The 24,736-nt window shown below is 45.4% G+C and overlaps 1 protein-coding gene across 1 annotated transcript in view; it reads left to right on the top strand.

Moving 5' to 3' along the window:
• Positions 1-24,736, top strand: part of LOC119465348 (uncharacterized) — a 54,559-nt gene that overhangs the window by 21,346 nt on the left and 8,477 nt on the right. The window contains exons 4-11 of the mRNA XM_037726137.2: positions 1,835-1,960; positions 5,592-5,688; positions 6,708-6,803; positions 12,757-12,834; positions 14,402-14,656; positions 16,387-16,598; positions 20,328-20,430; positions 22,043-22,109. Coding sequence (XP_037582065.1) covers positions 1,835-1,960; positions 5,592-5,688; positions 6,708-6,803; positions 12,757-12,834; positions 14,402-14,656; positions 16,387-16,598; positions 20,328-20,430; positions 22,043-22,109 — 1,034 coding nt within the window. The remainder of the gene's footprint in view (positions 1-1,834; positions 1,961-5,591; positions 5,689-6,707; positions 6,804-12,756; positions 12,835-14,401; positions 14,657-16,386; positions 16,599-20,327; positions 20,431-22,042; positions 22,110-24,736) is intronic.

Raw genomic sequence — 24,736 nt, 5'->3', positions numbered from 1 at the left:
AAAAAGAAAAAATTAAAGAAAGCTGCCTTGTTTGTCAATAATACTTACTCACACCAGCTGTTGCGTGCCCGAGTTGCATGCCCCATTTGTTCTCTACTCAATGCATGCAGTTTATACACATGCGCAAAAATGGCCATCCTCCTTTGCTCAATAGCCTCTGCTAGACTGTTGCATACATCCTTGCGAATGAGCTATCTTATAGAATTCTATAGATGCTGGTTATGCACTGCGAAGGAGAGTGAGGGGGATCGAGTGAAAGCATCAGGCAGATGTTTGTATCACCATGCAAGGTCATGCTGTCAGAAGAGTTTGCAGTTAGGAAAGTGAAAAATACTGAAGCGAAACTTGCATTCATATGATGTCACTGTTAAAGACGTAGGCATTTACTGTTTTGTGCACAATTTCTGCAGTTTCGAAAGGTTTGTGCATAGCCTGACATAATTGTTGTGGTTTATTTGAGGCCGATACCTGTGGCAGCTGCTATAAAAGGTAGATAAGGTACTTCTAACAGCTATTGCTATAAACAAAAGCACAAAAAAAATACTCTAGCAGAGCTGGGTTGACTATTCTGACATTGAATTGCACATACTCAAAACATTAGCCACTCCTAAATGTGCATAGCAGGAAAGGGGTAGGTGGGGGGAGTGCAGGTGCTTAATGGGGTCTTCCTGGTGTTGTGGCCAGGTCGCGTTCCCTCAGAGCACTATTTGCTGCAGTACTTGTAGATGTGTACACCACAAGCTGTGAATGACACCTGTCTGATTGCATTTGCATAGCTTGTTCGTACAGTACTGTCGTGGACTATGTTGCATTCACTGCACACGTTTCAAGCTTTTGGTGTGCTTTGCTGCGTCAACAGGTGGCATCACAGGTTACACTGAGAAGGGCAGATTGAAAGCCCATTTGCCTTTGGGTGTACATTCTGAATGGTAAAAATGACTTCATGTGTCTTCAATGTTGCTTTAAAGGAATGTGATATAGCAGGAAGCACGCATCTTATTAAAGTTATGGAACTTGTGTTGTATTAAAGGACTTCCTCATGAATCTCCCCAAGAAAAAAAAAAACGTAACACTCCGTACATGGACTGTGTAACCTACTATGAAATCCTGCCCCTGCCATGCTGTCGTGGTCTTTTCTTCCTTTTTGTCATCCCTGCTTAGTTCAAATCTTTACTGCTGTGTCAGTGCAGAATGATGCTGGTTATGACTTGTTTGTCGTTGGGCTCAGTTTTGGTACCGGCATGGTCTGTACGGTGTGGGCAGCACAACCCTTCATTGTGCCAGTCAGTCTCTGAGGCTTTAGCGTTGGTACAGTGGTGTCATTATCTGTCACCAGATGGTGCCACTGCATAACCAGTGGTGACATTCCTGTTTTGCTTATTATGCGCACGAAAAATGGTGCGGATTTACAAGAAACCCCACAGCATGTGGGTTTGGTGTAGTTGGTGATTTGGTCACATTCTACACAAACTTTTTGTCTTTGTGTCCCCATATTCTGTGCAAAAAGACGTAATAAATTTCAGTGAAGTCGAAAGCAAGGGCAGGTGGCTTTCCGAGTGACATTGTAGGCTCCCGCTGCGTGTACAAGAATAATATTTTACGTCAGTTTGTTACAGCATTGTAGGTTGGCTAAACATTATTTCTTAATGCTCAGGAAGTGCTGCCCCCTTTGAGAGTATGTTTATATATATTTTGACTTTCTATGTACTGACTTGTTCTGATCACTTCACTTGCAGGATATGGCAATGACTGTAGCTTTTTTTTTTTTTCAGCAGCTGTGCTGCTTGACAGTTCAGCTCGAATTAATGGCAATGCTTGTGTGTTGTGTACGCAGAGGTCGATCTAGCCACTCGGAGTGCAACGGTCTAGACCGACGCACCGTCGTGCTGAGCAGCAGCAGCGGTAGCAGCAGTGGCTCCACTGAGGGGCCCGACAGTCCCTTGCCTGGAGAGACCCTTGGGTGAGAAGCCGTTACCTCTTCGCTGCAAATAATCACTCAGCTGACTGGCTTGTGTGTAGACAGCCCACTGTACACATAGTACACAGTGGCAGGCCTGCCTCTTTAAAAAATTTGAACAATATTGCAGTTTAAGCCAAAATGTTCAATATTTGACAGAAAAATGCTTAACATGTTTTTAAGAGATTGAATGCTTATGAAAAACTTGACAGACTTTGATTTATAGGGATGCTGTGAACAGGTGCCCTGCATTAGAGGAGAAGTTAGAATCATCCGTGCCATAAACTGAAATGTTAATAATGTGCACAAAATGTGTATGCACAGAAAATTCACGTTATGAGGGCTGAAATTTAATTTGCTGTTGCACAGTGCTTCTGTGGAGTGGGTGTGGTGTTACGGTAAAGTCCAAATATTCGAGAAAGTTCTAAACACCAGAGTCTGAAAGGAGCAGTTGCCAACATTATATTTCATTCCTTTCAAGACCAGTTTTGCACTCACTTAGATGCAAATTTAAAATTGCAATATTATTGTTAACATTACAATTGTAAGCAAGCTTAAAAAACAACTTGGCGTTTTATGATGAAATCGTAAATGTCTGCATGGGGTACAGAGATGGTGTTCTTGGTGCAGACATTGGGAAGTATGCCACCCATTATTAAGCAGTTTATTGACCACATTCAAGATGTGCTAAAATATCCCTCTGTGAGGTCATTGAAGAAAAATATTCCTCTGGTGTTGTCACTGGGACTGTGGTAACACTGTGGCAAATGTTTTAAATAAATTTCTTGCCTTAGCGTCGCCCACTGTGGTGGCTTAGCAGCTATTGCATTTCGCTGCTCAATATGGAAGTTGCAGGTTTGACTCCCAGTCACAGTGACTCAATTCTGGCAGAGAAAAATTCAAAAATGCTCATATGTTGAGCTATCGGTGATCTGTAAAAAACTTGGAGTAATCCCAAGTAATCCAAACAGCTCTACTGCAATGTCTCTCATTGTTGTTTTCGAGTGTTGAACAAAATTATAATTAACCAATAAATAGCAATGTGTGACTTTGTACAAACAAGGAAATGTACAAAAAATAACTTTCTTAAATTTCACTTACCAGGGTATGAATTCAAGGGCTTCTGCATGACTCGGGAAATCCATTAAGACCAACCTTATCACTCTGTCTACCCTAAAACTATGAGTGGCATTTGTAAAGGTCGTACTATCGGCAGCATAAATTTGGAACATGTGGACACAATAGGCATCAAAATTAGTGCACATATCTCTAGGTTTAGTGGAATATAAAAATTGTATTTTATGCGCCACAGAAGGAACACCTCTAGGGCATCAAAACAAAGTAGGCAGCATCCAGTGGGAGAGCTGATTGTAGCACGGGCAGCGATCCGCTTTCTACTTTTCAAGGAACACACATCCACAGAGATTAAATGCCTAGCTGGTGACGGTGTATGGTGACAGTCACCATACTTGTGGCAACATCAGCAGGTCCAAGAAAAACAGCAACAATATTTGCAAAGTCTTGCTGGGCGAAAAAAAAAAGGACAAAAAAAAAAAACTGCAGAAAGCCAGAAATTCTAAGGTGTAAAGGGCACACTGGACCAAAAGAGCAAACACTTCTTTTTTTGTGTAAAATCACTGTTGACTTACGCAAGTGACGTTCTAGTTTTTGAGAAAGAAAGCTTCCAAGACTTGCGATAAAATTTCGCACCTAAATCTAAATACTATAATTGCTTCTAAATGAGTGCCTAAATCTTAGGTAACGAGCATTGTTGCATTCTGCCCATCAGAATGCAGCTACCGTGGCTGGGAGTCAAACCCGTAACCTCATGATCGGCAGCAGACCACCATAGCCACTGAGCCAATGTGGCAGGTAACTGCTGACCTGTAACATAGTGACCCATTCTGCTGATGTCGGCAGAAGAGAGATTTGCCTGCGAGAAAAAGCGAAGCATTTAGCTGATCCCTGCCGACGGGCCATCCATATCTTGCACTTGACAACGTGCTAGCACGCTGCTCTTTTTCTTGAGAACAGCAAAAAAAAAGAAATTCAGGACATTTCATATGCATGGAGATGCAGACAAACGTGTTTAAGCCCTTGTGTTTCTGAAGAAAGATAAAGACTACTTAAGAGGCAGTGTGCCTCGCAGAGGCCTATTGTGGCCTACGACTGGTGGGATTGACATCTAGTCTCTCTATGCCCACAAATGTCATGGATCACTGCTCTGTTGTGAGTAGTAGTAAGCGTTTGCTTTGCGCCCTATGTTGTAGCAGTCAACTTCTCTCTTATTTTGCCAGGCAGTTTTTGGTTCTAGAATACTCTTCTAAATGCACCGCTAAACATGCGCGCTTTCTGCTCTGCGAGTTGATTTTGATTTGAGTCTCAAGTTTTCCCACTCAGGTTCATGGGAAAGATGACTGCAGCATATGACTGCTGCGCCAATTTGAGGGAGTTTTATTATATAAGTAAAAAAAATAACTTTCAGTGTCTGATGCAACAGAATCCTGGTATAACCCTTCTACATTTGCTTCATAGAAGATTGCTGGAAACTGTTAGAACTAAGTGTTTTGAAACATCAAATTTACAATGCTCCAAGTCTAGCTTTAAAACTTCTGGTGAATTTTATTTTAATTATTCATTGCACTTTAGCTTCCATAAGAGCAATAAGTCTAATTCGTGTGAAGCAGTTACCCTAACATTGACATTTTTTTCATTGTGATGTGGCTTTGTACAAACACTTCCTCGTAATGGCTGGTACCAAAAAGTCCTGTAAGGGTTAAGCAATATGTCGTGGTTTGGATAAGTTGTAAACTGTCTGTGTAGCAGACAGTGCATAGTTTATGCACTAATGCGAATGCACAAAGAAAGAGCGCAATGCACAACACTTTGTTATACTCACAAATGCAAACTATTGTATTTCGGAGCGCACGCAGCAAGATTTGAAGCAACAGCTGTGAGCTAAATGTCGCTCACATACTGGAAATGTTTGTGGGTGAAAACTTGACCAGATCTGAAGGACTTGACCTGTTTGTTTGTAAACTTGAGACTCTTTGTGGCTTTAGATGAGAGAATGAAATTTTATAAGACAGTTTTGTGGGCCTGTTAGCATCTGTATGTATTTTTGAGACTGAACTGGAAATGAATGTCAGTCTGTCGTAATGGTAGGGTGAAATAAAGCAATTTTTCTCTAGCTGGAGTGGTCACAACGGGTGGTTCCATGTTATATCAAACAATGAAAGAAGAATATTAAAATGTAATCCGAAAAAAGTGCACATACTGCATCAGCATATTTGATGCATTAGCGTCAAACAGTACCCACTACTGAATGCCGTGTTTTAACTAAATTTGATGCAAATGATGGAAATTTGGCCATAAAGGTCTGGCTCCCTGAGTGACACAGCCCTCTGTACTACGTTATGAAAGTTTATAGCGTTTAATGCTCCAGTTTCATGCTTCACCATGTGCAATTGACAATGTAAAGTATTAAAAGAATAACCTGATTTCTGAATAGTGAATAATTGATTTGAGGACCAAGCCAATAGGACCATATTCGTTGTTATTTAAAAGTTTTGAGCATCTGCACACCCCTAGTTATTTCTCTGCATCTCGCAACTCGTCTCTCCTTTGCCTGCAGCTCTGGTGTCCGGTGGAGCGGTGGGGGACGTAGTGTCTCCGAGGTCAAGGAGCTCGCCTACGCCCGCCTGCAGGCAGAGCTGTCACGTGCGCAGCAGGTATCCAAATGAAATTCTTGTCTTCTCTCTTTTTATTTTGGTCTCTGGTGACATCTGTCGTATGCAAGGCTGACTCCTTCCCAGCACTACTGCCAAGATGCAACTTTTAGCCAGCAATACGTCTATGCACTATACCTTTAGGACAAAATCATCACAGATTTAAGGTCTGCACAGCTCACCCAGTCCTTTATGAACCATAGTTCAGGTTTGAGATCAGCTGTCACGTGCAATCACATGGGGTGCCTCCCGAACAACCCCTCACTGTCTTTCGCACTGGAGCATAGAATTCCATTCACTTAGTTATATATGTATATAGTGCTCGCACTTTTGAGAAATGCGGCACTGTGCAGATGCTGCATGCTGCATTACTGAAGCACATATTGAAAGTGCAAAATCTATTGGAACTAGCGAAGGAGGAGCAAGTTGAACCAACTTTTAAAGGAATACTTGCATGACGTTTCAGACATTTTTTTTTTTTTAGGGTTAAAGGAAGATTCATACCATTGATACCCTCATTCATTACTTGGTAGCAACCTAAATAATTTACTATTATTACTTGTTTCTACAAACCGCTTTTGGTTTCTGTATCCAGGAGGTGGGTGCTGTGTCAGGACTTGCTCATTTCATTCCTATGGCCACTGCAGTTGCCACATGCAAGCAAAGCCAGAAGAAATGTTCAGAGCACTCATGCTTACTTTTTTTATGAGCACCGTCATCATACCTTGCCTCATTGCTCCAGAATGTCAGCAAATTTTACTCTGTCATAACGTTGCAGTAATGTCATTGACGCCAGGCACGGCATTTCTAGACCAAAGTTAGTATCAAATTAAGATATCTTATAAGTGTTTCACTGATTCCTTTGATCACATGCATGCACGTGCAGTGAGGCCAGGCCAAGAAGTAATGGGCAAAGTTGTGTTTTTTTTTTTTGTCCTGTCGGAATATGTGAACATGTAATTGGTTTAAGGTGTGTTGTACAACTTTGTGTGTGATTTCAACAGTGATGTGTGTTCGTACAGGAGCTACGTCTTCGTGATGAGGAAGTATCTCGGCTGAGCCAGATCCGAGACCAGGTGGGCGCTGAGCTGGAGGAGCTCACTGCTAGCCTATTTGAGGTGAGTGTTCGGAGTGGCATTAAGTGGCACTCCCATTTCAAAAAGTTGCCATTATGTCTGACCTCCAGCAGTACCAGCAAAAAGGGCACAGGTAAACTCACATTAGTCCGAGCTTTCTGAGAGTAAAAAAAGCAATAATGTAGGACTGCTCGATTTCTGAACCAAACTAGATTTCCGTAGAAGCAGTGGACACTGAGTGCTATAAGGACTGTGAAAGTTGTCACAAATAGGTTTGCAAGTATGTGGCATTGAAATGTGTATTACCCTTGGAAGAAGGGTACATGTCGAGAGCATGGACCGGAAGACAAAAAAGAGTATCTAGTGGCAGAGAAATGTCAGCTTCTGCTGACAGAGAAATGTGCGTCTCACTGAGCTAGTTGGCGTTCCCCGAAGAATGTGCCTGTTTGAGTACAAAAATGGTCAAGAGAACCAAATAAAGCTATTCGCTTTAAAGTGGCAGAAAGAGCCAAAGAAACGAATTCATTTATTTAAAGGAATGATGCGCTTAGAAGGACGTGGGTATTTAGGTAGTGTTTGTTGTTTTGTTGCATAATTCCGTTAAGAACCGAGCCAGCAACTGGCACATCTGCACATGAACTGCGAAGGGCTATACATTAGAACCCCGCTGATAACGTTTTTCACGGGACCGTATAAAAAAATATAAGAGCCGGGTAACGCAAGAGCCGAGAAACGAGAAAAATTGAGAAATGAGAGTAGTGTTGAACTGCACACAATTTTAAGTCTTACGGGTGAAAAAAAGTTGTGATTTCGGCTGAAAGCCGAAGTATCCATTGCGATTGCAAATTAGTAGACAGCTATACAAAGTAAGGATATTAGTATCGTCCATATAAACTTGTAAGCATTCGCATATTAACTATATTAACAAGCATGGTGTCAGCGCGCACAGGCAAACATTAACACATCACACTCGATGAGTGTGGATACGCGCTGTCAAACGCTGGCGTGAGGAAGCGCCACTGCAGCAGCGAGCGAAGTGACCTTGGTGCTGTTGTCTATCTCTTCAACGCAAACTGAGCACTGAGAACGCACAGCACGCACAAAGCTATGAGTCGCCGACACACCTACACTGCCTAGACTCTGCCACCCACACAGATCGCTTTCAAGGTACGGCCCACGCGTCGCTGCGCAGTACACAGTTGATGCTAGAGTACAACGCTGCTCACTATCCCTCCCTCCCTTCTCCCCTCGCTCCCTCACCAGTGCCTCGAGCGCAACGGAAGAAGGCGCGCTCCCTCCCTGCTTTTCTTTCTTGCGCGCGCGAGATTTAGACGCGGTTGTCAGCTCCCCTCGCACGCTTTCACTCGCACATACGCATATGGCACGCGGTGATGGCGTTATCGCTCTTGAATTTTGTACAGAACATATATATGCCAAAACTAATTTTAGGGCCACAACGTGTCATAGACACCATCTTTAGATAGCAAATATGGATCTCAAAGGCCATACTTTTGCAGGCAGAAACCGAAAATATACGTCATAGGTGTCGCCCCCGGCACATTTGAGCGGCCAATATCGTCAAGCCACCAAGTCAAGCGACATGAAAAGTCAAAATGGCCACTCGGGCCGGCGTGGGGTGGCAGTTCGCAACGTATGATGCGGGAACGGTCCCACAGTTGTGACGCAACAGCGGGGTTACCAATGCATTGGGTTCTATGGGAGCTGTGCCGGGACTGGCCAAAAGTGACGTAACAGCCAAGAAAAGGCAGCACCCGGGAACGTAACAACGGCGTTCTGCTGTACATATATGTCTGCTCAATATACACATGTGTGCTGTCCTGTGATGAGCCACGTCAGGTGATGACTTAGTTTCCGGGAAACTGAAGTCTGCGGGAGACCTCAGGAAGAACCACTGCTGTGGTAAAGTCGCCTTCCTTGCTGTGTTGTGCGTGCCTTATTTGCTTTGCAGCTACGGCATGCAGTTGTTAAATGGCCGGCCATGTACTTCACTTCTGGTTTGGCAGCCACATTTTCTTGGCGGTGCACATCGAGAACAACCATGTGCTTGTATTCCACAGTACGTTGAAGAGCTCCACATTGTTTAAATTGCACAGTGCTATATGCTGCACCACATGGGTGGGGTGCATTAGGCAATGCAGTACAGTACAGTAGATTTCCATTAATTCGACTCCGGTTAAATCGACTTTTCGGTTAATTCGATCCCGAGCGAAGGTTGTTATTTTGATCTCAAAGCTGTCGTTATTTTGATTTCAAAATTAGCCTTCACTGTGTAATTTTAATTTGACTGGTTAGCTTCGCCACAATACAGTGGTGCTATGTGCTGAAGCATAGCATGGTTTCCCTAATTATACAGGCATGCATTCGCCATCTCCGGTCTCATAATGAGCATCTAGACACTTAATAAGCATACTGGCAGCCATTCAAAGCTGTTTCTGATGTAGCTGTGGCGATTTGAGCCCCTGTTTCGCCTGCCATGTGTGTCTCGTATATGAGACCGTTGACAAGGCCTAGTATACGTTACTTAATCATATGTGCGTGCACGCGCCGTGCACCGAGAACTGGAGAAAAACCATCTGTGCTTTGGGAAAGCTAGCTATAAGGAAGGCGGTGAGATGAAAAAACTCAAAGGCGAGGGGACGCTTAAAGCAAACAAAAGAGCGAGGGTCTATCTAAAACCCTGAAGGCCTGCCAGTAAACTTATGAGGTGTCTCGGTGCTCTTACTGTGACCACAGACAGCACATATGCGTACTATGATGTCCCGCAACAGTGGCACCTTTCCCTCCGCTTGGTACCTTTCACCGCATAACACATGTGTACTGCGGAAAGCTAACTCTAAAGGCAATACTGCCAAGTGAATCAATGGTGTGTTTTGGCTTTTCAACACAATAGTGTTAAGGGCCCCCTGTCACAGAAAATCCAGTGTCGGCCTGTATGTCGGCGTCCATCGCGAAGAAAATCATCCCCAACCACCCCTACCGTGTAGGCCCTCCATGTGGTGCAAGGTTTTGGTGAACAAAAATAGAATTTTTCACTGTGAAATCCGTCAGAAAAATAGTAAAGTACGACTTAACCACAACCTACTGACATGATGGCGTCAGATTGTCATTTGAATTTACAAGAAAACATAATTCTGTTACGAGGAAACTCAAACACAAACCCCTTTTCCAGCATTTCTACCTGACCTACAGCCGCGCGCTCGGGTAGTTTACTTGCGGAAATGATATCCAGATTGCGCTCGCATCCTTGGCAGGTCAAATTTGGACTTCGCCTGCCTAATGCGTTTTAGACACGTGCGCGCATCGGGGCAATAGCAAACAATTAATAAAATAATAAAAAAAGGTGCTAGAGCCTTCATATTTTAATATAAGACCACTTATATTGCCCCTGGAAAAACATTTGCCCAGCAATGCATTTCTGTTTAAAAGTGAAACCGACTTTAAGGGGAATAGTGTAAACTTGGTCTTTGTAAGCTGGCTCTCTCACGTTCTGTGTTGCAGTGAAACCCTCATAAAGAAAAATGTGATGCAAACGGGGCCCGATAATGCTATGGCATTTTACTCTTAAAGGCGAAGCTTAAGTGTCCTCCAATTTTTTGTCTGCCTTTTGCGTAATTCGGCCTGCTGGATAGTCGGACCAGTTTTGTCAGTTCCATCAAGATTGAATTGACCTAAGTCAACTGTACTAGAGTCAAACCTCGTTAATACATAGTCGGCCGGGAACGACTTTTAGGTACGCGCTAAACGATGTACGGATTAACCGCCAATGTCAGTTTAGCGGCTACTTACCGTCCGGAAAAGAACTACGTCACGATGCTCTCAAACACACTCTCTCAGACAGGCTTTATTTGTGGGTAGGCAGGAAAAAATCTGTCATCTTCACTTGCCGCAACGACGGCATCTTCGAACAGAACATTACGACAACACCACAGCCGGAAGCACACTGGCACAATAAAGAAAGAAAAGAAGAATGTCGCAGTTTCACCCGATAGGCGAAGCATCGATTGCGATTGCAAATTAGTAGACTACTATACGAACTAAACATAGTTTTATCAGTCGTATAAAGTTGTAAAGATTCGCTTACTAAGTTAACAAGCACAGTGTAAAGCGTGCACAAGTAAATATGAACACATCTCCCTCGATGACCGCGGAAACTCGATGTCACAATGCTGGAGTGAGGAGGTGTGGCAAGAGCAGCAAGGCGAATTGACCTTCATGCCGTCAACGTGAAGAACTAAATGTCGAAAGCACAGCGTACATGAAGCTAACAGTACTAGTTGCACTTTGTTCACATCGCAAATCGCTCTGAAGACGAGGCCCGTGCATAGGCGCACTTTCTCCACGTTGCAGATCGCTTTCAAGATAAGCGCCCACGCAGCCACCGCCGAACGCCCCTCACTTTCTCGCCTCCCCTGAGGTGCCTCGTCTGAGACAGAAGCGCGCTTCTGCCCCGCCTTTCTTCCTCGTGCGCGCGAGATTGGATTGAGCCGCAATCGTCGGCTGGACCCTGGCAAGCTTTCACTCGCACATACAGCGTATGGCACGCAGCGACGGTGTTACCGTGTGTGGACTTTATACGGAACCTCAAAGTGATGACCACGACCACCGCAGAAATGCGCCTGGAGCGTCCATGAGATTGCTATCGTAATAAAATGTGCTTCTGCATGGTTACTACTTGAATTGGATTGGATTCGACGGCGACAACGAAATCACACCTCCTACCGGCAACTTCGCGTTACCGGAAGGCAATCTCGAAGGCCATGCTCTTGTGCGCTGCATTCAGCAACAGCCGCATGAGCAGGAAATGCATCATGGTGGCCATGTTTTAAGGTCTCTATCGCTGGTGGCTATTGTCCTGGCATCACAACTCGAGAATCTAACATCTCCGCACATGAGATTTTGCCAATTTTGTGCCTGTGCATGTAGAACTAGAAAGAAAGATAATATGCACTAACCATTTGGTGGCAAATGAGCGACTACGGCTTAAGCGGTCTGGCAATACATGGGGTTCAATCGGGGCTGGGTTGTAGAATCTTCGCGACTACGTGTAAGTCGCAATTACACATTAAGCGGGTACGTATTAACAAGGTTTGACTGTATGTTGCAGCTGGTGGTATGTAAATGCAAAACTTAAAGGCTCAGCCTCAAGGGTTCTGCTCTTGAGGACGCTGCTAGCCCTCGACAGCGTTTTGTGTGCATGTATGCCCTGTGGAGCCAGTGCCATCCTTATCACCACAAATTTGAAAGTGCTGGTTGCACCGTGAGCGAGACTCTACAAGCTTTTACAGAAATACGTTGACAGAAGATACAGTAAGTGGTGAAACAATGCCTATAAGATTGAGGATTAGATAAGGACATGAAATGGTGATGTGTAGAGGAAGTAATAAGTCTGTAAAAAAAGTGACTTGCCTTTTTGAGGTCACAGTGAGAGACAGAAGTCCTTACCTTATTTCTTGCTTCTGCAGAATTACTTCAGAAATGAAGTAAAACGCCACATTTTTAAAATCAATATTCAGTTTCAGCAAATGAGCGCAATTCAGTGCACGTTAGAAGGCTTGGAGTCAGTGAAAAGACAAAACTCGCATGTAAAAGTCGAAACCTCTTGAATGCACCTGATGAACATAACATTCCATTGAAACTGAGTGTACACAGGCATTTGAGAGTGGTTATTCTGTCGGCTTACATGATTGAGTTGTGAATAGCAAAACCAAAGGGGGAGGCACGTGCACAGAGTTGCTGAAGTTAGGCTTAGCAAAACAAGAGCTGTGTTCTCTGATGAAAAGGTGGTGTGAATAGAGGAATATTTTGGCATCACGTAGATCAACCTAGAAAGGTGGAGTATAAATTTGGATCCACTGGGATGAACTTGAACATAAGATAAGTATGCTTTACTTTGGGGAAAAGCAAAGTGAAAAAAAAAATTTTTTTTTTCGAGCAGTTGAATGAAAGTGGATGTACTCTTGCTTCTGTTCCCCAGGAAGCGAACAACATGGTGCGGGAGGCCAACATGAAGCAGGCAGGAGCTGAGAAGCGGCTCAAGGAAGCTACTCTGAAGGTGTGTGCAGATGGCCGCCACTGCTTCTGCAGACAAACTTCATGGCATTCTTTCCAACCTCAGGTCGCAGGAATCGTTCTTGAAGTTAGGAATGTGTCCATCCAGGCGGGGTGCAACTGAGTTTCCCATATTTGAAATTCATACACTGGCAGTGTTGTAAACATGGAAGAAGAAAATAAACTAGGAGGGAGCATTGTGTCATGCAGCCAGCCTTCGTAAGCCAACTCTCCGTGTTGCCATCCTTTTAGCTTATTTTTCTGTAAAAAGTCGGCCCATCACTTGACCTGGTGCTTTTGCAGACTTGGCACAGCGTAGTACTTGGCTCCAGGTAGGTTTCACTTGGTGCACACTTGTATGAGGGGTGCTTTGCCAACCACTTCGTGCACATTTTGTTCCGATATGCTTGTGCAGCTTCATTAATTTATTGCAACATATATTTATAGTCTTTGTTGCAATGTGCGAGTGCTGCAGCAGCATGTTGCTGTTGCTACCGGTGTCTTTTTTGAAGAGTATGCGCTGAGTGCTGCAGTGGAAGTCATTAAAATTTGCTGCGACATGATCACGAGTTGGGCTAACTTTATCGAACTTGAGTTTTATTTTGTGATGCTCCTTGGTAGTTCTTTCCTTCCTCTTGCGGTTTTATCACCACCACTAATTCTTCTTAATTCTTGTCTTTACTTTTGTATGCCAAATGTTATGTAAATAGCGACGGCAGGTGTGTGTCACTATTCCAGCGAAACCGCTGCTTTTCCATGTCCCAAATTTTGCACTGAGATAGCATTTCACAGTGGATGCTGTTAAATCCCACATTTGAGTGCATTATACTTGCCTGTTATGCTTAGCACAAGTAAAAACTATGCTTTTCAGTGGCTGCACAAAAAAAAAAGCTGGCTTTATTAAGGATTAGGTGGCATCTTTTATTGTCAGGGTGGAACAAGGCATCCACTGTGTTTTTCCATAACAGTGACAAATGGTGCCCTCATTCCTTTTGAATAAAATCTGCATTTTTGTAGATTGTAGAAAAAAGACTGCATTGTAAGTCCTCTTTTCCTGTTTTAACTACAGCAACATTGTACCTCTGTCTCAGGAAGTGTATCGCATTACCCTTGGCAGTGCACATTGACAGATTAGAAAAATAAAATGAAAATGATTGCAGAATTTTCTTCCTGCTTGTTCAGAGCTGATTGTGGCCATACTGTCTGTGAACCTTCAGACACAAGGTGTGAACATACGATGACACAGTCAGTATGGCATTATCTTCGTTCCATTGTCCATTGTCACCTTATGCAAAACCAACTTGGCCCAGCTTTCATCTTACTATATGTGAGCCATCATCGGATTGGTAGGTCTGTGTTGTACCTTCTTCCCACCTTTAGAATAATTTGAAGGCACGCGATACCCTCGGTTTCCTCAGTGACTGAAACAAAAGCAGTTAAGCAATATTCTTATCAGCAAACTGTGTGAAGTGTATTTCCCCCAGGTTCAGAGAATGTGTGATCCTTTTTGTACAAAAGCCATGATGATGATGAGAAAACACAGTGATTGACAGCTTCTCTGACGACTGCAGGTGGAAGTGTTGCAAGCGGAGGTGAGCGCCCTCAAGGCGCTCGTGCTCACTTCGACACCCAGCCGGCCCAACACGCACCTGCACCCGCAGCTCAGTCGGCATCGGCACCGGCGGTCACCCTCCAACTACGAGCTGGCCACGTGCCGGCCACCTTCCCCTCCCAGCCAGCAGGTGTCCCAGCAGCAACAACAGCAGCAGGGCCAGTCCCAGTCGGGCCAGGTTGGCAGTGATGGAACGAGCCCTGACCTCTCGGAGGTGATTGCATCACATTGCCATCATGGTGTTTATTTTAAAGCAGGAGCTGGTAATTGGAGATCGCAGGAAGAGCGGCCTTCGTCCTGCAGTGGACATAAATATAGGCTGATGATGATGATGTTTTTAATTCAATTGGCATTATTAGGTCACTTCACGTACTTTCCTGGAGCTGTCTATCTGTCACTCGCCCGCTCGCTCACTCACTCACTCAGTCAGTGTCGGCAGTGTCACTTGCACTTGCTTTTCACCGGCGGCAGCTCACTAACCGAGCCAAATGCCGTGCCGGGCCATGCTTCCCACTTGCCTTCTCCCTTCATTCTATCTATCACCGTTTGCGCTCGGCTGCTTGTTGCCACTTTAATGTGGCCTCATGCAGAAGCAGTGAGCTGGGAGTCAAAGCCTTCTTTTTCCCTCTCATTTGGAATGCATCAATGTGCTCACAGCTTATTAATCGTGACCTTGACCTTGAGTTTGGCACTTTGAAGCAGGCACGATCAGGCCACATGTTGCGATAAAAACAAGCCAGCATGTGAGTTCACAGCATTTCAGCTAGATTGCTGCTTGATAAGGATGCTCATTTCATGCTCTCACGACAGTGAGGTAAAAAAGGGAAATTATCCGGAACTCATGACAATGCAGAAAGTAACACCGTCAGCTTTTTGGATGTCTGATGTTTTTGGATGTTTGGATGTCAACAACGCTATCACTGTTGTCATTATTAATTACATTGTTTTTTTTTCATAATCTTCATGCCAGCTTCCTTGTTATCATCTTATCATCATCAGGCCATCATCATCATCATGCTTTCTCGTCATTGTCATTATCTTGCTATCATTACCATCAAGCTATCATTGTTGTGCTGTTGTAATCTTCATGTGAGTAATCATCAACATGCATCATTGCCGTTGTGTTTTCATCAAACTGCCGCTACTGTTGTCATAATTCTGTTTTCATTATCTTGCTAACTTGGGGAAGGTTGTACAGGTTTTCAGGGTTTTTCAGAAAGTTGGGGCTGTTAGCAGGATATAGAGAAGCCACTGCTGTCACAGCTGGATAGATCAAATCCTGAGGTGTTGCATCTGCCACGGATAGTGCAACAACAACGATTAAAAATGTTATGCAGATCCTCCGCAGTGTGGGAGATTTCATGTTATGCTAAGTGTTTTGCAGATAACTGGCTATTTAGCATCGTTTGGTGTTGCACAAAGTGTTACCCAATGAACCAATGTATTTGTGTAAGGTGAGAAATTGTGTGCAAGACGCGAGCGTTTGAGTGACGAAAGCTGCAAGACAACAGCGACGTGTTACTGCGGTATGGTTGACCATTATTTCAGGCATCACATTTATGCTTATTTTGTCTAATGGAAATTGGAGCATGCACATGTGCTTGTCATGTGTACTTGCTATGCGGTGTAATGGACCAGCTACTTGTCTCGAAGAGCTAGTTGGTGTTGGCGTGAGAGAATTATGCATGCATTTGTAGCCTCATGGTTAGACAATTGGGCTGTTGTGCTGGGAGGCTGAGGTCCGGTCCCATTATCGGACACTTTCTTTTTATTTACCTAATAAGGCTGAAACGATGGGAGACAGAAGCCTACACACTTCAGTGTGGCTGGAATGAGGCAACGAATGCTCTTTATTAGAAGGTCAGCTGACTCAAAAATGTCTTGCAAGATCACCATAATGTTAACCACAGAGCCAACATGGAATGAGCCCTTGGATGAATGCAGGTGGACCCGGTGTGCCATCGGGAGTTCCTCCGGTGGCAGGAGAAGCCAACTGTGTCGGACCGGGAGGATATGTTTGTGTCGCGACTGTACCGGGAGGATGTGCTGCCCTGCCTGCACTTTCCCAACTGCCAGCTGGCTGCGCAGGTGCTGCGTGCCATCGAGGAGAACAGCATCACCATCGAGGCGGTCAACGCGGCCAACCCCTTTCCCAGGTGAGCTGCCCGCTTAGAAGGCTTAGCACTCAAGGAGCCCTGAACAGACTTCTTTGTATAAATTTCTCACCCGATGAACGTACGTCTACTATTACTGAAATTTAAAAAATTGACGTCCACCCGAACTGTAACATAAAGCTACAAAGAAAACCCATACGGATTGCTTCAGAAAGATTCGTCCTGGTCTGTGACAATCCCGGACCAGGACAATTTTTTTTTCAACTGCGAGGCTTTCTTTCTGAGAAATTTGTATGTATTTCCTTTGTAACTTTGTGCTATAATTTGGATGGATGTCAATTTTTCTCGTTCATGTACTTTCCTCCACCTTGTGGGCTTCTGCAGAACTGATTTGCTATCTAGTGTGACTATACAGTAGAACCTCGCTGATACGTTCCCTCCTGGCTCCTACGTTCGCAATCGTGAAAAATAAACATAACCCCATAGTGGAATATGTGAATACGTTCCGGTTAATACGTTCCCGGAAAATACAATTATTCGGCAGCAACGTTCAGCATTGCGGCAGACTGCGGTTGTTTGATACGTTCTGCAGCGAAAAATTATCATTCAGGTGTGCAAGAAGGCCGCTCTCATGTGCTTGTGAAGCGCTAAGTGGCAGCCGCCGCGCGCGTGCGGAGTCCGTCGAAGGTGAGGGAGGAGGGTGGCAGGGAAGTGCATTTGGCCTTGGCAACCCCGTCGCTTCGGTGGCTCCCCTTGCCCTCCCTCTCAACTCCCTCGTAGCTCCCTCACCTTCGACTGTCTCTGTGCGCGCCCGCCGGCCCAGCGCCAGCTTAGCCTGCTCCCCGAAGTTTCGTTGTCTGCCGTTGAAGCGAGCGTTGGCTGGCGGGGGCAGTTTCGTTGGCTGGACTGAGCCTCTGCATTGCTTCCCTCTGTGCTGCAGCAGCTGCGTTGGCTGAGACGTCGGCACGTACACGCGTGTTCTGGCGCGACGCTGAAACGGCGACCTTACCATTTGAGAGAGGAAATTTTCGCCGCGGTATTTTTTTGTTTCTTTTTTACTTTTTCCGTGCGGCGTTGAGGGGTCTCTCCTAAGCTTTTGCTTTATGGCGGTGTCGGATGATTGCCAGTCGGAGGCGCCACCACGTGATTTCGCGTGCTGCTGAAAGCATTGTCGGTGCTTGGTTATGTTCGAATTAACCGTAGAAAGCATTACCGAGCGTTCTCGCCCATTGGAATACACATAACTTCTACGGGACCACAGCGTCAGTTCGAATTAACGAGATTCGACTAACTATTTTGCAAGTAATAAATGTTTTCTGCCCTTGCACCTCAATATGGGCTTGTCAGCTTCAACTTTTACTGGATTCAGATCGTACATTTTCCCAGATCGTACATTTACTTTTCGTGTATTTTTTGAAAACATATGAACGAGGTTCTACTGTATTTAACGGCAACATTTCTGGGCTGTTAACTTATTTACCCAATTCTGAAATTCCCCCAAATTTAATGCACACCCAGGTTTCATACGTTTAGTGTAGGAAAATAATGTGTGCTCAAATCTAATGTGCACTGATTTCCTAACTAAAAGCTCGCATGCCCCCGATTTTCGCGTGCAGAAGAATATAAAACATGCACAGTTTGCTTTTAGAAAATGTCGACGTATTCTCTCTACTCGCCATGGTAGCTTGGTGGCTATGGCATTGCAGTCCTCAGGTCGAGTTTGGGGGTTTGATTCCAGCCGTGGTGCCCGCATTTCGATGCAGGAGAATTGATTTAGATTTAGGTGCACTTTAAAGAAACCTAAGTGGTCAAAATTAATCGGGAGTAGTACTCCACTATGGTGTGCCTCGTAATCAGATTGTGGTTTTGGCACGTAAACCACCAAATTATAATTTTAATTAAGTTTACTGACCTAAGATGTTCTTCGTTGTCACCGCCAGGTGGCACTTTAGCATAGTATATTGGCCACTTATTGTTGTTGTTGTAGTTCACCGTGTTTGCATTTCTTGAGAAACTCCACAACAGTTGCGAAAGGGAAGGTGGCCCACGTCTCGACAAACCACAGCTCCAGTTTGCACTGCAACACATGCAAGTCTCGGGAACTCCAAAAATGTAGAGCATAACTGTCACTGCTAGCTTAGCATGTAAAACCACTTTTTTAAATGAGCTTTGTAATGAAAGTGGCATGCTATCATCGCCAAACTGTGTGAGAACATGTTGCCATCTTGTGATGACAGTGGTGAAGCCACTGACTCTTAAAAGGGCCCTGAAGCTCTTTTCTAGCTAATCATAGAATGGCCTCAAAATTAAATTTTGTCTCATGAATCTCATGCCACGAAAGCTTTTGGAATCGTTCATTTATAAGTGGAGTTATCGCGCCAATACCCGGCTTTCTATTTTGACCTCCAATAAAGCGCTGGAAGCTATGCAGCAGGAGAAGCCAAAAGGGCAAAGCCCTAGCCAAAAGTTGAATGTCGAGGCGGTGAAAGGGGGGTTTGTCGCGGCACCCCGTTGGGGCCATGGTAGACTACACTACGCAGCACGACGCTGCCATCTTGGATCCGAGGCAACAACCTGCAGACACAGCTACGTGCATTGCTAAGATTAATTTATTTTTCTGTAATTTTGAGGTCCCAGACATATATATTATTCTTTTATTTAGCTCAAAATTAGCAATTGTGTATTACTGAGGATGTTCTCGCAATCACGAAATTGGCCAATAGTTTTCGTGGGCCAACTACTTTCAATGATGACATTGCGGATGCGAGAGCAAGTTCACTGCTTTTGCATTGTAATTCCTTGCTGCAGGCACTGCAATGATATTTGGCTCACATGTTCACAGGAGCCTCTTTAACAGATTGGCAAATTTTTTTTTACTCTGTTCAGTGTTTCAGGGCCGCTTTAATGGTAGTCAGCACTATAAATGTGGTTTCGGCTTTGTATAAAATTCTAATGGTGCAGGTAATCTTGAAAACATGATGTTTTTGATGTCTTTCTGGCTCCCGCCATCACTTCCGTTGCATGCAGCTAGCAAAAGCATACCCTTCGAGATCTGTTTTCGTTACCCAGAGAGAGCTGTCGCTGGGCTGTGGATTTGGACACCACCTATTGTTAGACCCATTTCTTGACCTCCAACTGGCATCCTCGCCTTATAATCGAATAAATACGATAATATGAAAGAAGCTATTATCAGCACGATGGTTACTTTCTCTGTTCCCCCCTCAACTGTTTGATTCCTCCTGGCTGGGGCAGCGCCGATAGCAATGCCCTGCTTATCACTAGTTTATTTCTTTTTATTCTTTCCACGGTGCATTAATGGTAACCTTTCAACGTTGGCATCTGACAAAGGTGCCCAGTGGCGACAGAGGAGCGATGGCAGGATGGGTAGGACACATTATCTTGCCTATGTCTTAGTTAGCCAGTTGTCTGTTTCCTAGTTTCAGAAGATTGTGCATGTGCACGTGAGCTTTTGTTTCCAACTAACGAGTAATTCATGGTCATGAAAAATCACCCAATGGCTGATGTCTATGGGCAGTCGCACCTACTACATCACTGCTGATACCGCATAGGACGAAAAAATAAGCGGCGGTTCTGCAAGTTGTCAGAGATAACAAGTGATCAATTTTGTGAGATTGTAGGCTTCAGGAAGCTACATGCAGCGGTATAATATTTCACCCTTATGTTCTCCTTGTCTACAGTTAGGGACCGCAAAAGTGTTTCAGTGCTCCTCCATTGAACGAGACCAGAGTGACGGCAATTGCTTGTGCGCAGGCGCTGTTCTCTGTTGGAGGCACCACGTGTTTGCCAGTACCGTATGCGGCTGGGCGACTCGGGCTCTTCCTGGTACCACATCTCGCAGCTGTGCCGAAACCGGGTAATGCCCCGACGCTTGCATGTTGGGTGTTATTGTGGCAGTGGCCGCTCGCTGTATGTTTCACTCCAAGCACACTACGTGTGACATGTCTGCATGCCCGTTGCATTGTGGCAGTAATCCATGCTGTGTGCAATGAAATGTAGCATTTGGCGCTGACCTTTCAGGGAGTAGTTCTTGCGAGTTCTTTCAGCTCCCGACTCGTCCGTACATTCATGCATTGGTAAGAGGAGCAGAACAAAGAGAGGGATAGACAGAGAGATTAGCAAGTGTAGAAAACTTAAGTGAATCTCATTAAGTAGAGCAATCTGTCGAAGCGAAGCTTCGGTAAACCAGAAAGACGAAATTGCGCATTTCAATAAAATGCACGCAGCCGTTAGCCAAGGTGGCAGAGAAATGCGGCACATTGCCACTGCTGGCCACAGCATCTAAACATTTTGGCACAAATCAATGTTGGACCAAAAAGCTCTCGACGCGAGGGCACCAGCATCTAATGGAAACTAATGTGCCCACATGCTTTAGTGCGCTGATGCTCTCACATGCTCATGCTGCGAGACATGGCGCTCGTGCCATTCATCTCTGAGCTACTTGGTCTATGCATGCGGTTGTTGCCAGATGGTTAGAGCATTGGGATGTGGTGCAGGCAGACGGAGGTTCTAATCCCACCATCGACATGTCATCCTTTTTATATTTTGTGTGTGAGCTACTAATGCGAGATAGCAGCAGCAGCCACAGTGAGCGCAGTCTGGGAGGTTTTGCTAGGAAAGCTTCGTCTTAATACCGGCTGGTTACCCTGTGCTGGCCAGAGGGGTAAAGAAAATGAAAGGTGATAGAAAGAGAGAGAGAGATTTTTTTAAATTTTAGGAATAGGTGCCTGTAATTAATGCAGTGCAAAGGGCTACAACTCTTAGAAGGTCATACAGACTACATGTCCCCGAGTAGCGGAGCAACGCATTTATAAAGCCCTCTGTGTTGAACGCAGTCTGGACTAATGTCCGAGGACACCCTCCTCTGTCAAGGGGCGATCGTCCAGTTTGTCGGGCGCAGTTAAGAGTGCTTTTTTAGCCACGGGGGGCTGTAAGGGGGGGCACTCACAGAGAAGGTGCCTGATCATCTCCTCGCAGTCACACTTCTTGCATACAGGGCTGTCAGCCATTTCCATGAGGAATGAATGGGCATTCGTGAATCATCCATTCACAGGCTGCAACACAAATGTGGCTGCTAAAACTATGAAAATAGCGGCTCACAATAAATGGCAGCCGTACGTACCCAATTCTAGCGGGCGCCTTTATTCCAAGAAAATTATTCCAAAAATTGCCTATGCATTCATACAACTGCATACAAAACCAGTCTTGCTTACTGCATTGCCAGAAAAGGCGATGACGCAGTGAACCAGCATACTTACCATTGTCGGGCCATGATGGTGACTGAACAAGTTTTTGCATAAGTTGACAATGATCACAGCCGCTCGTGTGCTTCATATTAGTGTGCCTTTCTACTCTGCCTGCTTGTTCTTGTGGTTACTGAGGCATTTGGCTGAGGAGTTCTGTGCAGCCTATGCAGTGCTGATGCAAGAGCATGCACATTACTCCGAAACTCTCTCAATGCCTTGCAGATAACGTCAGTGTGTGACCTCTTCTGCTACCTACGCTACATACAGCAGGGTCTGGTTCGCAGCAGCCGTAAGTCGCACATTTTGTTTCTCAATCCAGTTGTTTTGTCTGATGTACAGTAGACCTCTGTTATCGACTGCAGCTAATTGGATTCATCAGTTAATATGATTCCAACTGAAAGTTCCAGCTGATGCCGATACGTTTCTATGGGCTAAGGCTTTTATTTCAACTCTGAAGTTGGCCTTCGTCAGATCATTTGAAGTTGACTACGCACCTGGCTTCCTATCATGGCCCTAATAGCTGTAGCATCTGCAATGGCAGTGCTAGGGGACTGTGAATGCTTTGATTACATGTCTTTTTTTTCTGCAACAAATGCAGATTTTTGGCCTGTGGCCACAGAATTTCTGGGCCAAAGGCAAGCGTATGTGCACATAGCAATGCATTCACAAACTTGGGCCCTATTCTAAGATGATAACCTTATAAAATACTTTCACTTTTGCAATATTTCGCGTGACTAACACCAGACGTGTCAACGGACGGCAGGGTTTCCACACTGTGGTAAGATAGCATGCTTGGAACTGTGCCAGGAATGGTGTCGCTCGTCGATGCCGATGCGTCTCGCGCTAGTCATGAGAAAGATAGCGTGTTTGGGCTCTGTGCCAGGAATGCCTTTGCTGGTAGGCACCGATGCATCTTGCACTAGTCACGCGAAACTGAAGCTGTCCTAGAAAGTGACAGTCTGACAATACGGCACACCTACAGTGAACTCCCGTTTAGACGAACTCGAAGGGACCGCGAAAATTTGTTCGTTTTATCAGAAGTTCGTCTCAACCGAAGTGGCCTCGAAAAAATAAATGGCAACATAACCACATGCGCCTAAACTTCCTACTTCAACGCGGTAAATGAAGGAGACTTACAACGGGAGAAAATGGCAAAAAACATTTATTTGAGCTCACCTTATTGAAAACCACCCTCAATTTGAACTGTTGCTGGGCTTCAGCCAGTCCGTGATGGATGCTTGCCGCCTCGTGGCAAATTGGCGAGCAGACACAAACGATGCCATTTTCCCTAAGGACTTTAAAAATCCTTCTGTACCCTCGTGCTGCTGAAGAAAAATCACCAGCGAGTTCAAGTAGGCATCTGCTGCCTCACAGGACACAGGCACGGGCCTTGGATTAGCATCCTCCTCGTCGTCATCAGAGCAGCCTTCAGAAGACACCTCAAGCACTTCTTCGATGATGGAGTCAATTGTGTCCGCCCTACACATTTGCACATCCTCGTCGACGTTGACATAGGTGCTCATGTCCACGATGACGCCTTTGCTCCCTAGTGAAGAAAGCATTGCAGCCTCCTCCTCGTTGTCACTGCCGCAATCCTGGGTTGGACTGTCAGGTGCGCTGTCATCGTCTGGAGCGACAAATCCCGCATGGCGGAATGAATTCGCAATTGTTGCTTCAGTTACTTGGCTCCATGCATTGCTCAGCAAATGCACAGCAGCCAAAAGGTCCACCACGTACTGCTTATTGCTCTCCAAGCAGAGCAACATCCTTTGGAGAAGTGATCGGCGGTAGTGCCTCTTGAGACTGCTGATCACTCCCTGGTCCATGGGCTGGAGCTTCGCCGTTGTATTCGCGGGCAGAAACTCCACACGAATGGCTTCAAGTCCGGCGACTTGCCCATGACCAGGGCAGTTGTCGACAAGAACCAGGACACGCCTTTTTTCTTTTACGAAACGGCGGTCCATATCCCGCAGCCACTGCTCAAACAGTGACCGAGTCATCCACGACTTGGCGTTGGCCGTGTACGTCACCGGAAGCGTTTTGATATTCTTGAATCAACGCGGGGACTTCGACTTGCCAATAACAAAAAGCTTCAGTTTGTCAGTTCCGGTCATGTTGGCGCCAACGAGGACGGTAATCCTGACTTTGCTGTGCTTGCCCCCTGTGCAGCTGTCACCAGCAAGCGCGAGCGTCTTCTGCGGGAGCATCTGATAGAAAACGGCAGTCTCGTCCACGTTGTAGATGTCCCTGGGATTATATTCCCGTAGAAGATCCTTGAGCTTCGTTAGCCTCCAATCGTTGCATGTCGCTTCATCAACGGCGACGGACTCACCGACGATCGACCGAAAAACCAGCCCGTGCCTTTTGCGGAAACGGTCAAGCCACCCGTCACTACACGAGAATTTTAAGTTCATCCGGAGGGCAACTTCTTCTGCCTTTGCTTTCAGTACAACACCGTTGACAGGCAGATTTGCACTTCTAGCTCGCTGGATCCAAGCCAGGAGAACATCTTCTAAACCCTTGTTTGCCACAGTCTGCATCTTCTTCCGTTTCGGCGCAAACTCGCCATCGTTGAGCGCGGCGGTTACTCGTGTCTCGTTCTTAATGATTCCTGCCAACGTGCTCTTTGCAATTCCATACTTCCGTGCAATCTCAGTTTTCGAGGCTTTGCCGGCTTTTACATCAGACAATATCTCGGCCTTCTTTGTAAGCGTGATGGGCTTGCACTGAACACTTGCCCTAGCAGACATACTAGCCCTTGCAACGAGGCAAAGAAAAGAAAGCGTGCGAGCGAGACACAGTTCGCAGCCGATCGCTGTCGAGGCAACAAAGAGAATGAGGGAACGAAGGACGGGACGGACGGGACGCGGCGGTGGCGCGGTGCGGTGGCCGCGGTGGTCACGTGGTCCGCGCGTT

This window comes from Dermacentor silvarum, chromosome 9 (genome assembly GCF_013339745.2).
Source record: "Dermacentor silvarum isolate Dsil-2018 chromosome 9, BIME_Dsil_1.4, whole genome shotgun sequence".
Classification (NCBI taxonomy): Eukaryota; Metazoa; Arthropoda; class Arachnida; order Ixodida; family Ixodidae; genus Dermacentor; species Dermacentor silvarum.
This window is presented reverse-complemented; position numbering and strand designations above follow the sequence as displayed.